We start from the raw sequence: 16,818 nt of genomic DNA on the forward strand, positions 1-16,818 counted from the left end.
ACAGCGATCATAAGCATGAGAGATGAAGGTTTGATTGACCAAAGCAGATAATTGACGGATCAGTTTCATAACTAAACCCGTGGGGGAAGGAGGGAGGAAGAGCTGCAAAGGTTAGGTCTTCTCATTCTTTCCAGATATTTCACATCCTGCCATCCCTGTGAATTCAGGGGCATTTGTCGGCTGCTCTGACAGGAACCACTCAGCCTGGAACATGCCCTACAAGGGAGCCCCCCTGTCCCTGAAGCAAAGGACTCCTGTTCATCGCCCTGCGTGTAGACCTCCGCCTCGTCAGGTGAAGCAGCCGCTCAGAGGAGGGGAGACGGAGGGGCACAAAGAGGCCCTCCACAGTCCAGTTTGCCCAGGACTGAGCCACATGTTCCTTGCTGCTCTCCGTCCCTTCCTCCCCAGTCCACAGTGGACACTCACCAAGCACGTACTCAGCATATGAAAGCAGAACCTCAGCCCACCAGACCTCTCCCGCGGTCTGTCATCACCTGAAGAAGTAATAATAAAGGCCAGCATCTACTGAGCACTTGCTATCTGCCAGGACTGAGCTAAGTGGCAGAGCTGGGATTTGAACTCTGGAAGAAGAAGCCCAGAGGTGACACACTGTAGCCTTAAGAACTCACATATCTGAAGTTGCCACACACTGAGAGGCAGAAAAGGGGCTGAGGTGCCACAACCAGATCCCTGACTAGCCTGAATTCCCTTCGCTTCTTAGAAACCCAAAGTCTCTTCCCTTATGGGCCTCCTATGCTGCTGGGGAACCTGCCACTGACTTGAAGCCAGTCCCTCCTGCCCCATGATGGGAGCCACCATTGTTTTCAACTGTGATGAAAGCAGATGAAGAAATAAGACAGTTGGTTTAAAGCTTGATGTTCTAGGGGCGCCTGGGTGGCTCAGTGGGTTAAAGCCTCTGCCTTCGGCTCAGGTCATGATCTCAGGGTCCTGGGATCAGCCCCGAATCAGGCTCTCTGCTCAGCGGGGAGCCTGCTTCCCTCTCACTCTCTGCCTGCCTCTCTGCCTATTTGTGATCTCTCTCTCTCTCTGTCAAATAAATAAATAAAATCTTTAAAAAAAAAAAAAAAAGCTTGATGTTCTAAGTTCTACAATGATTAAAAAAAAAAAAAAAATCCCACTTTGATGGTTGGATTTACCCAGCTCTCATTCCCTGAGCTCTATCAGCTCCCCTCTCAGTTTCTCTTCCTATCTACCGCCCCCTCTTCCCCCTCCCAACCCCCAACCCACTGAGCCCCCCTCTGCCTGGCTCTCTCTTGCTTGGGGAGCTTGCAGCTGCACTGGACAGATCATTTTGCATTGATACATTTTGTAATTGCATCAGTTCTGCCCTGTGTTCCCCTCTGGAGCCGTTGTTCTTCTCTGAGAAGATGATGGCGTGTTGGAATATGACACATGACAAACCAGTCAATACCAGGCACTCTGTTGGTCTAAGGATCATGAAAATACAGACTCTGGGCCTGCTGATCTCAATGTGCTGATCTCAATCCATATTTTTAATCAGTGGCCCCAGGGTTTTATGATATAAGGTTGGATGGGGAATCACTGCTTTCCCTCTCATGGGGGTCCTTTGTGACTAGTCCTTCCTTCCACCCATTGCTCTTTGTTAGCTTCCAAGTCTCTAGTCTTTGGGCTCCTTGCTAGTCCTTTATACTTCCATTTAGTAACACTTAGTAGGTGCATATGATATGCCGGACACTGGGGCAGACCCTTTATTTCCATCTTTACATTTTCCATCCATTCCTGTTTTACAAATGAAAAATCTCTCCCTTTCCTGCTCTCTGCCTGACTCTGTCTGGCTCTGGACAGCTGGACCCACAGCTGGACTGGATAGATCATTCGCCATGCTCCCCACCTGGAAGACCCAGGATTCAATGGTAGGCACGTCTGGTTTTGAAGTCTCTGTCCTGAGTTCCTTGGTCACACTTGCCACACTTTGTTTCCTCACACGGTGCCTAGAAAATGATAACTACTCCATAATATTTGTTCCTAAATAACTGAATGAATAAATGAAAGAAGAGTCCGTGCCCGAGAGACCTCTCCCCATCCGATACACACACCCACAGAATTCTGCCTCTGGACCATTTCATTTCCTTCCTACCCTGCATCTCTCTACATGTCTGATCACTGCCTTCCCACCTGAATTGGACAATGACTCTGAGCTTCTCTGCCCCAGCCCCTGGTTACCCTGGCTGCTCCCAGAGATTCAGCAGTAGAAATAGTCTCCCGAATTCTCTGTAACCCAAGAGCTGCCAGGCTCTGTCCCTGGCTCCTGAGATAGAAGGCTGCACCAGGACTGGCCCCTGGGCTCTTGGGATTCTGAGGCCCCTTCTCTGTCTCCTCTTCCTCCTTTTTCCTCTTTAGTCTCCTTCCAACAACAACTGAGAACCAGGCCCTGGGAGCAAAAGAAGGGGTGCTAGATTTGGGAGGGTTTCAGTGAAGCAGAAGGGCTTTCTTTGGAGCGTCCTACTCAGAGAATACAAGTGGCATTGGGAATTGGGGTTCCTAGAATGCCCAGGACATGGGAAGATGAATTGTCCAACATTTCAGCAGTTCTCCTAGAGCTATTACTATCTCTCAAGACATCTTTCTTATCTATTGCAATCTTGCAACAGAGAGAGCTCCTTGAGACCACCTCTTGACCTAGTGCAAGATACTAGGGACCTGGGAGAGTATCTGATAAACATTAGACCTCCAGCAAATATTTGTCCAAAAAATGAATAACAAAGGCTACCATCTATACAGCTCTTGGTACCTGCCAGACACAACACTTTCTCATTTAATCCTTTCTAAAACTGTCAGAGGCAAGCTTTGTTATTATCTTCATTTGACAAATGAGGAATTAATTAAGCACCTGCCCCAAGGTTACATTAGCACAGACATGGTAGAGATGGGATGGGAACTGATGTTTCCCCGTTCTGTGGCCCCCATTCTTCCCCACAGTACTGCCCAGGAAACCAAGCACAGACTAAGATGCTGTTATGGCGACTCTGTAGGAATTTCTTTTTTAACCTTTCAATCTCAAACACATGCTGTGTGTATATAACGCCCAGAGGGGTTAGATATCATCTGTAGTATTCTAATCAGGAACCTGCACTCTAGAGGGTGGTTTCATAAGCACTTAAATGGCATCAAAGCCTACACCAGCAGCCTCAATGTGCTGGAGGTGTGCTAGAGGTTTTCGAAAGAAGTTAGCCAGAAAGACCATCCAGGCCCTCGCATGAATAATGTGTAGGGACCAGACCAGGCCAACACCCTGACTCCCCTTGAAGCATGTTGTAGGAATTTTTGTGCCTGCTTGCTAATAAATGTGTAGCTGGCAGAATTTTGGCCATTCTTACTATCCCACCTGTAGGAGGTTGTGGAGGAGGAGATGAATGGTCTACACTCTTCTCTCATCTCCACAGGCGGTGGGTTTAGGAACCTGATAAGCGCCTAGGGCCAAATTGGTTCAGACCTGTTCACAGTCAGTGGCCACCAAGGACTCTCAGAAAAGTAAAAGGAGACTCTCAGCTTCAGTGACCCAACTGAGCCTTGGACTCTGAGCACACAATGGCTTTCTTCTCTCTGTCTGCTGTGAGGCCACTGTAATAGTAAGTGAACATCAAACAAGAATGAGGTTTAGGTGTGGTGAGAACCATTTCTGCACGGGCCCATAGAGGAGTCTGGGGGCTCAGAGCCTTTCCAGCAGACTCCCACCAGCTTTCCTGCTTTCTCCTCTCTCCCACAACAGCACCGGTCAAAGATGGTGCCCAAGATGGTTTTTCTTACTTCAGTTTCACAAAGTTCCCCTCTGCTGTGGTGACTCTCTCATAATCCTGCCTTTTCCTCAAATTCTCAAATATTCTTACTTGAAAGGGAGCTGTGCCAAGAAAATCATTTCCACACTTTACCACAGGGCAAACTGAGGCCAGAAGCAAGGAGATGGTTTTTCCAAGCTTACAGCTGGGTGTCTAACAGAGTACCTGGAACAACTTAAAAGTCAGCGATCATAAATGAATGAATGAACAAATGAATGAGTGAAAAGGAAGAAGAGAAGGAAGGAAAAAGAGAAGGATATCAGCATCAGCTGATGTTACTGACTGGACGTGGTCAGTGGCCAGTTTTTCTCAGTCTCAGAACTAAGGAAGGCTACAGAGAAGGTGACTTCAGACAGAAAGATTGTGGGGAACAGATAGTGTCTCATCATCTCAACCCTTAATTCCAGGGTTAAGTTAGGGGTAGGCCAGCCTGGATGGAGGTCCATAGCGATTCATCCCTGGGATGGATGGCATGGGGAGGGCTGCGGTTGAGGTGATGGAAGAACCAGGCTTCCCTCACTGAAGGCCACACAGCTGCCTCTACTGACTGGGACCAAGGGGGGGGGGAGTGGAGGAGACACCAGAAATCCAACCAGAGTTGGTGGGGAGGTGGGCAGAACCTCCCTGGGCTACTAGCATGGGGTAGCTGGGGTCAGGCAGAGGAGGCGATGTCAGCCAAGAAGGCTGATGGGAAAGTCCCTAGCTTTAGATGGAAAACTCGGCCCAGCCTGTGACTTTCCCTGCTAGCATGGTTGTAGATGACCTACAGCCCCTGAGGTCTACTAGGTTCTAGAGTTATAGGAGACACTCTCTCCTTGGAACAGAGGAGGAGATGAGCCCATTCTCCTCTAGGTATCCATTCACTCTGGTGAGTATTAGGTAGAGACTAATAATAAAAGTTGAAGATCTATAAACCTCAGCAATAAGGGACATTACTGGGACAATTAGGGAAATTTTAATATGGTCTGTATGGTAGATGATAATATTGTATCAATGATAGGTTTCCCAAGTATGATGGTATTAAGAGAATACCCTTGTTCTTAGGAAGGTACATGCTGAAGAATTCAGGGGTCAAAGGTCATGAAGTGTACAACCAACTCTCAAACCGTTGAGGAAAAGAATGATATATTATCACATATTATATATAATATATTAAAATAGATGTAAATGTATAAAAACATACACAATACACAATATAAATAGTTAACATGAATATATAACATAATGTAATATAATAGATACCATATAGGTGTAAAGAGAGAGAGCAAATGTAACAACATGTTAACAACTGGTAAACCCAGGCAGAGAGTATATGGGTGTTGAATGCACTATTTTTTGCAACTTCTGTCAGTTTGGAATTTTCAAAATAAAAGCTGGGTAGGAGGAAGTTTGAGGGAAGAAGAATAGCTATCACTTCCTGAACAATGCCTGGATCCCCAAATTTATGTAACTCTATTATCCGATTTAATCCTCAAACCAATTCCAGAGAAAGACATTGTGATTCCTGTATTAGAGAAAAGGAAACAGAGCCTGGGGCTAAGGAACTTGCTCCAGTTTACAGAGCTGGGATTGAGACCGAGCCCAAAGGAAGGGGGAGGTCACAGGGAGGTGTGCCTGCTGTGGGGAGAGAGGCTAACACTTCCTCGAGCCTTTCTGTGAGCTAGCACGGTTTTCAACTCATCTGTGCCCATGAACTCATTTAATCCTCCCTTCCTAAAAGCTTTGTACTTTGTGATGATAAATCATTTAATTGGTGTGGTGGGAGGCCCTCAAAACACACTAATGGAAATGTAGGTGGGTGCAGCCTCCTCTGAGGGTGATTTGGTTGCATCTATTGAAATTTAAAATTCATACTGTGTTCAGAGCCAGGAATTCTACTCCTAAACTATTAAACCTTAAAGATAGTCATAGACGTGGACCAAGAAGTATGTGCCTAGATAGTCACTGTAGCAAGGTATGTAATAGCCAAAGATTGGAAACATCCTAAAGATCCATCACGAGGAACACTAGGGAACCCCTAAAAACAGTAAGGCATCTCCAAGTGTGCTGATATGCCACACAGAATCAACACATGGTAATGTCAGGAGGAGAAAAGCTGGGGCGCCTGGGTGGCTCAGGGGGTTAAAGCCTCTGCCTTAGGCTTGGGTCATGATCCCAGGGTCCTGGGATTGAGCCCTGCATCGAGCCCCGCATCGAGTCCCCCTGCATCGAGTCCCGCATTGAGTCCCCCTGCATTGAGTCCCCCCGCATCGACCCCCAAATTGAGTCCCACATGGAGTCCCCCTGCATCCAGACTGTCCCCTGCATCGGGCTCCCTTGCATCTGGCTCTCTGCTCAGCAGGGAGCCTGCTTCCTCCTCTCTCTCTGCCTCCCTCTCTGCCTACTTGTGATCTCTGTCTGTCAAATAAATAAATAAAATATTCAAAAAAAAGAGGAGGGGCACCTGGGTGGCTCAGTGGTTTAAAGGCTCTGCCTTCAGCTCAGGTCATGATCCCAGGGTCCTGGGATCAAGCCCCGCATTGGGCTCTCTGCTCAGCAGGGAGCCTGCTTCCTCCTCTCTGCCTGCTGCTCTGCCTACTTGTGATCTCAGTCTGTCAAATAAATAAATAAAATCTTAAAAAAAAAAAAAGAAAAAAGCAGGGGATGCTTCCTTAGTGTTGAAAAGGGGATATAAATAGATATGTATGAATATATTTAAAGTTGACCCTTGAACAATGCCAGGGTGAGGGGCACCAACTTCCATGTAGTCAAAAATCTGAGTATAATTGACTAGCCAAAAACTTAACTAGTAGCCTACTGTTGACCAGAAACTTTGCCAATAACACAGTTGATTGGCACATAGTTTGTATATATATTAAATACTGTATTCTTACAATAATACTGAATTTTTCTTGATTATTTTTTGGTATTTCTAGGTATGTGGTTTTTTGAAATTATCACAAATCTCCAAAAATTTTTCAAAAAATAATTCATATATATTTATTTTAAAAGATCCGTGTAGGAGCTCAGTTGGTTAAGATCCGCCTCTTGATTTTGGCTCAGGTTATGATCTCAGGGGCATAAAATCCAGTCCTGCCTTCGGCCCTGTGCTCACTGGGGTGTCTGCTTGAGATTCTCACTCTCCCTCTCTCTCTACCCCTCCCTCTACCCCTCCCCCACTTAAAATAAATAAATAAATCTTTTTTAAAAAGACAGAAAAAGACCTCTGTATAAGTTGGACTGCACAGTTCAAATCCATGCTATTCAAGGGTCAGTTGTGTATGTACTTATGTATAGTTTATGAATAAAATATCTTGAAAGGAAATTTTGTGTTTGGGGAGGAGTGATCTGGGGGACAAGGGCAGGATGAAGGTAGACATTTTTCATCATTAGCCCCTCCATATTATTTGAAATGTGTGTACATGATTAGCTATTCAAGGTAGATGAAGGCACGAATAAAGGATTGAGTCACCCTTAACCGACTGCTTTTGCGCTCCCTAAGGCATCTTCCTGAGTGTTGAAGGGATAGCCACGGCCTGTGTCCCATAATCTGGGGTTGATCTACCTCAGTCCCCAGGAGCTATGAATCCATTTGCAAGTTCAGCAACCCCCACCCCCACCCCCAGTCCCATTGGCCCAGTTGAGCTTTGGCCCTTGGCCTCCTGACCTATTGAGACCAGCTTTCTAAAGTACTTGGGTCTCAAACTTCTGCATGAGAATTGCCTGGGGAGCTTGTTAGCTGGGTGATCTAGCAGCCTCACCTCCAGCGATTCAAATTCAGACTTGGGGTGGAGCCAGGGGATCCTTCATCAAGACCTGGAGTGAGTCTTCCAAAACCCTTTGGGAGAAATGAGTCCTGCTGGTGTTGGCCTCTGTTCAGGCCTGGACAGAGAGCCTGTAGGATTCAGGAAGAAAGCAGTCCTTCCCTGCAATATTCTCTGTATTCATCTTCTTTACGAAAAGTTGAGTGTTCCAGGGGCGCCTGGGTGGCTCAGTCCATTAAGCGCCCGCCTTCGGCTCAGGCGTCCTGGTTTGGAGCCCTGAATCAGGCTCCCCGCTCAGCAGCAGGGTGTCTGCTTCTGGCTCGCCCTTTGCCCCCTCCCTCTGCTCATGCTCTCTTTCTCCCTATCAAATAAATAAATAAAATCTAAAAAAATAAAATTGAGTGTTCCAGTCCCCTCTGGGTGTAGGATTGTACTGGTGAGCTGAGGGACTGCAAGTCGCTGAAGAACAAGGGTAAGAAGACCTCTTTGCAGCTGCCCAAGCTGTCCCGCTGGCCTTCTGGCTCCTTGGCCGGCTTCTTTAACATAAATAATGCACATACATACATACATAAGCAAGCAAGTTACCCTGTCGCTTGTGGTGACTTTTTCTACCCCCCCCCCCCAAATTACAAATCAGTGCATTGGTCTGGCATTGGGATAGACTGTTGGAAATAGGGACTTCTCCAAATATCCTTCCGTTACGGTTCTCAGAGGTTGCCAGCAAATGCTGGAACCTCCTTGGGGATGCGGGGGGAAGGTCTGGTCTTGCGCCCCATTCTGCGAGGGTCCCACGCTGGCCGGGGGTTGAGCAGGTCTCGCGGCACCCGGCCGCCCTTTGCGGCAGCCGGTGCGGTGCCCCGCGGAGAGCTCGAGGCCGGAGCTGGGAGACCCCCGCCGCCTTCCCCGCCGGCCCCAGGGACGAGCCCAGCGGTGCGGAGAGGTGGGAGGCTGGAGCCTGCTGAGGTCATTTCCTGTGCCTCTCCCCGAGCCGCCCGAGGAGCCGCGCCGGCGCTCGGCCTTTAAGGAGCCAGCGGGGAGGAGGGAGCGCGGCGCGGCGTTGAATGGGGTGCCGCGAGGCCCGTCTCGGCTTTGTGCGGCCAGCTCGCGGGCACCCCGCCCGGCCCCTGCCCCGCCTCACCTCTCCCCGCCCCGCCCCCCGCGACCCCTGCAGCCGCGGAGCGGAGACCCGGCGGCTGCCGCTGAGTCGGGCTAGAAGGACGCAAGGTCAGCGGCGGCCGCGCGCGGAGGGCGCCCGGGGCCCGGGTGGGCGGTGGGAGCGGGCGGGCGGGAGGTGAGCTGCCGCGCGCGCCCCGCGGGCAGGGACGGGCTCGGGGGCTGTGCGGCGGCCCGGAGGGCTTTGGCGGGGCGGAGAGGACGCGGTCTCTCCGGCCGCGGGGCGAATCCGGAGCAGGTGCCTCCCCACCTGGCGCCGGGGGCGCTGGCCGCCACGGTCGGGCACCGGGGACCGGCAGCGCGCGGCGAGGAGTCGCCTTCCCCCGGAGGAGCGGGAGTTTGGGACCGTCTGGAGCCAGTTGCCCCCGGGAAGGGCCCTTGGGCGCACTTGCTCGCTTTCCGCCGCCTTGCCCGGACTCTCGCTGGCTGTCTCCGCTCCCGCTCGCCTCCCCGCCTGGCTCAGGTAATCTCTTCTGTGATTTCTCGGCGGTTCTTTTACGGATTCTGCTGGGTCAGACTCGGCTCCTAGAGGCAGGTCAGCCAAGCAGAAAAGAAAACAAGTTGGGCACTGAGTGACGGGCAGGGGCTTTGTGTCCTAGGAGCCTTAGAGAGGACTCTGTCACCAGGGAGCCTTCATGGGGGTGGCAGAGGCAGTGAAGACCCGCACTTGGGAGTAGAATCCGCTCCCTGTTGGGTTTCTCCCTGCCGGGACGTCTCTATAAGCTTCTACTGTGAGTCCATCTCATAAAACCTTTTGGACAGAGCCTTCGTTCCAGGTAAAACTTCTACTTGGAAGATCGCTTTAATAACAATTTCATTGTTAAAGTCGTGGGTTCCTTCCTCAGGCTTTTTGGACTGTCTTCTCTGCCCGACTCTGTGTGTGGTAATGTCACTGACACTTTATAGAACTTCGGTTCTAGTGTTTCTGCACGTTATTATCCCCATTTTACAAAGGAGGAAACAGACTCGGGAAAAAAAATCGTTAATTTACCCAAGGTCACATAGATAAAAAGTGGAAGAGGCAAAACTCAAACCCAAGCCTCCTAAATTCCAATGTGGGGTCCACAGTCAGCTTCCCTCCATAGGCTCCTGAGGGGACCTGCTTAGAGCTGGGTGACCGCGGTGGCCGCGGTGTGGTCTCAAACTCATCAAGACTGACAGCTGAGTTGAGAAAACGTGGTGCCCCTCCCCTCTTCAGAAGTCAGCAGCTAGGGGGAAGAAACTTGTACCCCCTACTCGGCTCCCCAGGGTGCACTCCTCATTCCTATTCCCTTCTCTCTGCCAGGCTGTGTATCCATGTGGGGAACTCTGGGCTCCTTGTGGTTTGAAGAGTGCTTTATAGGTGCTGGTGTTAAGGTGTGAGGGTTCCCTCACTCCGGATTGGGGAGAGGTCCCAGCAGGCTGGCGGTTGAGTCACCATCCTGCATTCTGTGATAACCCTGCTAAGCTCTCTCTCCCTTCTGGCAAATTCAAAACTGACCTCCTCCATGGGGAAACAGGCTCTGATTGCTTGCTAGAGTAGGAATTCCAGTAGTCTTGGGGAAGGCGATTTGGACTATTTGGTCATTTAAAAATGTGTATCGCTTAACCCTCCAATTCCATTTCTGGGACTTTATCCTTCAGATACACTCTGAGGCATGTGAAATGACATATATTTGTTGCAGCATTGTTTGTTTTAGCAGAAGGTTTCAAACAACCCAAATGTCTGTCAGTAAAGGACTCTTAAAATCATCTAATACCTACACCACGGAATACGACACAGCTGTTAAAAAGCATGGAGGGGAGGGGTGCCTGGGCGGCTCAGTGGGTTAAGCCTCTGCCTTCGGCTCAGGTCATGATCTCAGGGTCCTGGGATCGAGCCCTGCATTGGACTCCCTGCTCAGCGGGGGGCCTGCTTCCCCCTCTCTCTCTGCCTGCCTCTCTGCCTACTTGTGATCTCGCTCTCTGTCAAATTAATTAATTAATTAATTATTTTTAAAAAGCATGGAGGGGAGACAGGCCAGGTGTGTATGTGGATACAGGAATTCAGTTATAGGTGAAGTACAGTGTGTATGTGTAAACACCATTTGTGTTTGTGTATGTCCTTGCAACATATGTATGAATGCTTATGTCTACACTGGATATCTCTGAAAGACGTAAAACCCCGTACACAGTTGCCTCTGGGGAAAACTGTGGCTGAGGTACAGGGGTGGGAGGAAGCCTTTGTACCTTATACTCTTTTTTTCAGTATTCAAAAATAAAGAGATAATGGCGTGCCTGGGTGGCTCAGTCCTTAAGCGCCTGCTTTTGGCTCAGGTCATGATACCAGGGTCCTGGGATCAAGCCCAGCATCAGGCTCCTGCTCAGTGGGAAGCCTGCTTCTCCCTCTCCCACTCCCCCTACTTGTGTTCCCAGTCTCTCTGTCTCTCTCTCTGTGTCAAATAAATAAATTAAATCTTAAAAAAAAGAAAAAGAAAAAGAAAGAAAGAAAATAACTTTTAAAGATCTCTTGATCTTTCTGAGGCAGATCTGGTAGTGAACACATCTGTGGGTCACATCTCCCTAGTATGCCCACACTGGTGGTTTGCCTTTTCATTGTGAATGTAGCTATCATTGAGTGCCAAGCTTCTGTAATATCTCCTGTAATTCTCAATAAATAAATAAATAAATAAACAAACCTAGTATTTATTTAAAAATTTAAAAATTTTTAAATTGCCATTAAAAAAAAGATTTATTTGTTTGTTTATTCATTTGAGAGAGAGGGAGCCTGTGCATGTGGGGGGAGGGGCAGAGGGCGAGAATCTTCACACTGACTCTCAGATGAGAGCAGAGCCCAGATGGTTGTGGGGCTCAGTCTCACAACCCATGAGATCATGACCTGAGTGGAATCCAAGAGTCAAATGCTTAACCGACTAAATTACCCAAGTGCCATTCTTGAAGGTCAATTGCCATTCTTGAAGGTCAAAAGAAGGGTTAAATGTTGATAACTTCATGTGATTCAACCTAATATTATTGCCCTCCTTTTCAAATATCATTGCTCTCAATTTCAAAATGGCGCTGAGGCTCAGAGAGGTTAAGCAGATGGTTTAAGGTCACAGGATTAAGGGCCAGAGCCAGTACTCAAACCCAGGCTTGCTTGGCGCCAGAAGGGGGAATCTTAACTACTACACTCTGCTGTTCCTCTTTACTGGTTTTGTTCTTTTTTTTTTTTTTTTTAAATTTTTTTTTAAGATTTTTTATTTATTTGGGGGCGCCTGGGTGGCTCAGTGGGTTAAGCCGCTGCCTTCGGCTCAGGTCATGATCTCAGGGTCCTGGGATCGAGTCCCGCATCGGGCTCTCTGCTCAGCAGGGAGCCTGCTTCCCTCTCTCTCTGCCTGCCTCTCTGTCTACTTGTAATCTCTGTCTGTCAAATAAATAAATAAAAAAAAAAAAAAAGATTTTTTATTTATTTGTCAGAGAGAGAGAGAGAGAGAGAGCATGGAGCGCAGGCAGTCGGAGTGGCAGGCAGAGGCTGAGGGAGAAGCAGGCTCCCCGCTGAGCAAGGAGCCCGATGTGGGACTCGATCCCTGGACGCTGGGATCATGACCTGAGCCGAAGGCAGCTGTTTAACCAACTGAGCCACCCAGGCGTCCCTGGTTTTGTTCTTAAAGGATGCTATTCCTGTTTGTCCTAGTCCCCTCTGGTATTTAGATCCCCGAAGGCTGGAACTTGCTAACCTTTTCCTGTCTCTTCCAACATTGTGAAATGTGCCACTCAGCCCCCAAGAGTAAAATGCGTATTGTTGGCTTGATCAGATGACAAGGTGCGGGCAGATGCGCCCTGTGTCCACTCACCCACCCCCGGCTCCATCCTCAGAAAGGGAGCACAAAGCTCTTCTCTTCCCACAGTTGGGCAGGTGGCCAGCCTAGTGTAGCAGTGTTAGAAGATGGTGGTGGCCCATCACTAGTGAGTGGAAATCACAAAAGGTGCTCACACTCAGGTAGTGAACCGTAGTGAGGGGACACGGGAGAGCCCAGTGGAAACTGTACCCAGAACAGAGTCCGTGTTCCCTTGGGAAGCCTCCTGCAGTGACCTCTGACCTCTTCCGTTTAAGGTCTTGTATTGGCTCGTCCTCTTTGTAGGAAAGTTCCAGGATATACACTGTTGACCTGAGCCTTGCAAACCATGAGATCTTTATTCATCTTTATGTTCCTGACTTTGCACGTAGGAATCACTTCACAAAAAGTTGGTTGAATTACATTTACTCTCTGCATCTTGTCAATTTCTGGTCAAATCCCTACGCTTGCCAAAGTCATCCCAGGTCAAGTCTGTGTTTTCTCTGATACTGGCCCAGAGTCTGAGGTCACCTAACGACTCCCTGTGGCCTCTTTTCATCACCTGTCCTGCACACAGCTCCTGCCTCTGAGGCATTCTCCACCACCCTCCCTGGCTACGTCATTCCATTCCAGGATGCCAGAGGACTTAGGGAGTTCTACAGCAGGGCCTCAGGCTGTGTGGTCATTTGTCACCTGCTAAACAGTTTAGCGCTCTGGGCACTAGAAGAAATCAAGAGAAGTGGGTTTCTTTTTTTTTTTTTAAGGTTTTATTTACTTTATTTGACAGATAGAGATCACAAATAGGCAGAGAGGCAGGCAGAGAGAGAGAGGAGGAAGCAGGCTCCCCGCTGCCCAGAGAGCCCGACGTGGGGCTCGATCCCAGGACCCCGGGACCACGACCTGAGCCGAAGGCAGAGGCTTTAACCCACTGAGCCACCCAGGCGCCCCAAGAGAAGTGGGTTTCACAAGAGTGACCAGGAGCTGATCCTTGTAGCTGGGGAGGAGGGCCCATGGGGACTCACTGTACTGTTCTCCCTAGTTCTTGTATATATATGAAGCTTTTCAGAATAAAAAATGAACAGTTGTACTGGGTTTTGTCCCTTCTGTCATTTCTGTCCCATCTGTTTTGCCATTAGTGTTGTGTTAGGCTAGCCGTGAGACTCCACCACCGCCACTGAAGCATGTGCATGGAAAGAGGATGTTCTGTGTGTTGGGAGATCGGGATTCTTGGCCCCACTCTGATTCTCCTTAGCTGCGTATCTCAAGTCACAGATGTGATAGGGTTTCTCATCTGTTCTTTGTGAATAATATCCCTGTCCTACATTTCAGGGATACTGAGAGGATAAGGAGAGAAATCACACCTTCACGGTGCTTTGAAAAGTTAACCATTCTGTAAATTATTTTCTGCTCATCTTTGCACATCTTTACGGGAGGTACAAGTGCGAGGTGACTTAGCAGGTGAAGTTCAACGTACTGGTATTTTGCCTTAACCTCTAATGTTTTATAGCTGCTGCGGCAACCACCTGCTTCTGTTGGAAGAGCCTCTGGACCACGTGTTTGGCAGCAGGCCCCTTGCTCCAGTTCCCTTTTGAAAACTTGTAGCTCTTCTCACATGCTGAGGCAAGCCTAGCACAGGTCCAGCCCCCTTACCGCATTCCCAGGGCAAGGGAGAGGCTTCAGCAGAGCACTTGATCTGTTCAGAAGTGTGATGTCATAAGCTGCTTGATTGGGACAGGACTCCCTGCAGGCTGGGTATAATTTCAACTCTCAGGGCTAGGCAGAGGTCAGTGATGTGTTTTATTTCCAGAGCTCCTGGAGATTTTGTCCACTGTCCCCATGGAATCAGAGCTGCAGCTTTGACAGCCAGTTAAGAGGGAATGAAAATTCACCAAACCCTTTCAGTGGCACGCAAGGATTACATTTCCCCTGCCCCTTGGTTTTACCTGGGTGTTGTTACCGCTGATTCTTAGCCCTGAGCTAGGCTGCAAGACTTCCAGGTCCTACTTTCAGATCTGCCACACTTTTTTTTTTAAATATGAGGAAAAGCAAAATCCCTTTGAAGGACAAAGCAAATCAAACACGATGAGGCCTCCCGGCCTTCTCTGGAGGCCCCACAAGGTTCTGTTTTGTCTTTTCAGCTGCGATCTTAGCTCAGAGAAGGTCATGTTTTGTTTTTGTCTTTTGTCTTCCTGGCCGTTCCAGTCGGTCCCAGTCTTTTGAGGTGGGGATTGCTGGGAGGTCACAATGTCGGGATTGTTCAGCATGACAGTCCCGGGAGAGCAGGACTGAGGTCACATGTCTAGCGTTCTGAGCTGCCCAGAACCCGAAGACTTAGACCCCAGACCCGTCAGTGTTTAATTGTGGGGCTTCTCTACAGGTCCACTGGCAGTATTTTACATGAAGTGAGGACACATGATACATGTCTGTGCTTATGGAGGTTGTGGTGTCAGAATGTTTGAGACCAGGATGCCCTGGAAAACTTTGAATATAGGTTCACCTTACTGCCAAGGTGAAAGATCCCATAAAATATTGTTCTCATTCTTCACAATCTAGTTCACTCTATAAAATCAGAATTCTTTCCAGTTTTTAGATGGGTAAAAAGCACAGTTGCTCAGAGTAGGGGCTTTGGAACAAGAATCCCAGCCCCACTACTTACTAGCTCTAGAACTCTCTGTGTAGCCTCTCAGTTCCTCGGTGACTTCATGCGCGAGTGTGGACAGTGCCTGTACCTTGTCTTATGTATTGTCATGTGGATTAAAGAGGCCACACATGATAAATAAGTGATAGCTATTTGTAGTATGGTAGAAAGATACTTACAAAAGTCAAATGGGATAGTTGGAAGGAAGGCTGGATGGAGGGGGAAGGGAGGGAGGAAGGGCTAAGAAAGAAGATTAAAAAAAAAAGTCAAATGTGAGGCCGTTAACCTATGGAGGACAGGCTCACTGGTCACCAGGGTAGCATTCAGCAGCAGTTCAGGAGGTGACTGGGTTTTCCGAGGTCATGGGGCTCCTGAAGAAGGGAAAAGGAATTAAAAACAAAAACCAAAAAAACCTAAATTTTTATTACGGAAAAGTCTAGGCATTCATTCAAATAGAGAAACCAGTATAAAGAACTCCAGATGCCCATCACCTAACTTCAAAACTTACCAGCAATTTGATAAATCTTATTTCATGTATCTCCTCCCCAAACCACTGCTAGCCCCCTACCATGAAGTGTTTTAAAGCATATATCCCAGACGTTATATCATTTCACATTTAAGTCATTTATATGTATATGATCTCAAGGTCCTGGGATCCAGCCCCATAGCAGGCTCCCTGCTCAGCGGGGAGAGCCTGCTTCCCTTTCCCTCTGCCTTCAGCTCCCCTTGCTTGTGCACTCTCTTGCTCTCACTTTTTCTCTGTCAAATAAATAAAATATTTTTAAAAATAAATATTTGTTGAATGGATACATTTTTGTTAAATGGAAAATTGAATGAAAAACAAATGAGGCCCTACTTTCTACTGACCAGGGGGATGCCTGGGTGGCTCATTTGGTTAAGTGTCTGCCTTAGACTCAGGTCGTGATCCCAGGGTCCTGTTTCTCCCTCGCCTGCTGCTCCCCCTGTTTGTGCTCTGGTCTCTCTCTCTGACAAATAAATAAATAAAATCTTTAAATAAAAATGAGACGAGGTTCGCCTTACAGTTTCTCAGACCTTGTGATTCTCTGAGTTTGCTTAGCTAGCTTACGATGGAATGGGACACACTGAGCCAAGAAAAGTGGCTGTGGCGATGACTCAATCACCTCCCCAGCTCTGTTTTCTCTGCCCTCCTCCTCACACACTTCCTTATCTTCTCCTCTTGCTGTACTGGTTCCCAGGCATCCCTGGAATAGCCAGAAGTTGACTCCATCATGGCGGAACTCAAGGTGGAGACCCGTGCCAGCGTGGACTGGCAGAAGCGCTGCCTGGCCCTGGAAACCCAGCTCTTCCGGTTCCGCCTGCAGGCCAGCAAGATCAGGGAGCTGCTTGCTGACAAGGTGAGTCCTGGAGAGCTAACCAACCTCCCTGCAGAGGTCAATGTCAGACAGGGCCAGAGTTAGAGAAGGAGAGTTGGGGAAGGTGAACTTTCTGCTGCTGCTTCTTTTTTTGAAGTATTAATTATTAATTAATTATAATTAATTATTAATTATTAATGAAGTATCAATTAATTTTTAATTGAAGTATATTTGACATGTAACATTATATAATTTAAGGTATACCACATATTAATCTGATACATTTGTATATTATAATATGGTTGCCTTTGTAGTGGT

The 16,818-nt window shown here is 48.2% G+C and overlaps 1 protein-coding gene across 1 annotated transcript in view; it reads left to right on the forward strand.

Annotated features, from left to right (window-relative positions):
* Positions 1–16,416: 16,416 nt before the first annotated feature.
* PLEKHH1 (pleckstrin homology, MyTH4 and FERM domain containing H1) overlaps positions 16,417–16,818 on the forward strand; it is a gene marked incomplete at its 5' end in the record, with an annotated part of 42,895 nt that continues 42,493 nt past the window's right edge. The window contains one exon of the mRNA XM_080809596.1: positions 16,417–16,542. Coding sequence (XP_080665722.1) covers positions 16,417–16,542 — 126 coding nt within the window. The remainder of the gene's footprint in view (positions 16,543–16,818) is intronic.

Source organism: Martes martes, assembly GCF_963455335.1.
Source record: "Martes martes genome assembly, chromosome: 7".
Lineage (NCBI taxonomy): Eukaryota > Metazoa > Chordata > Mammalia > Carnivora > Mustelidae > Martes > Martes martes.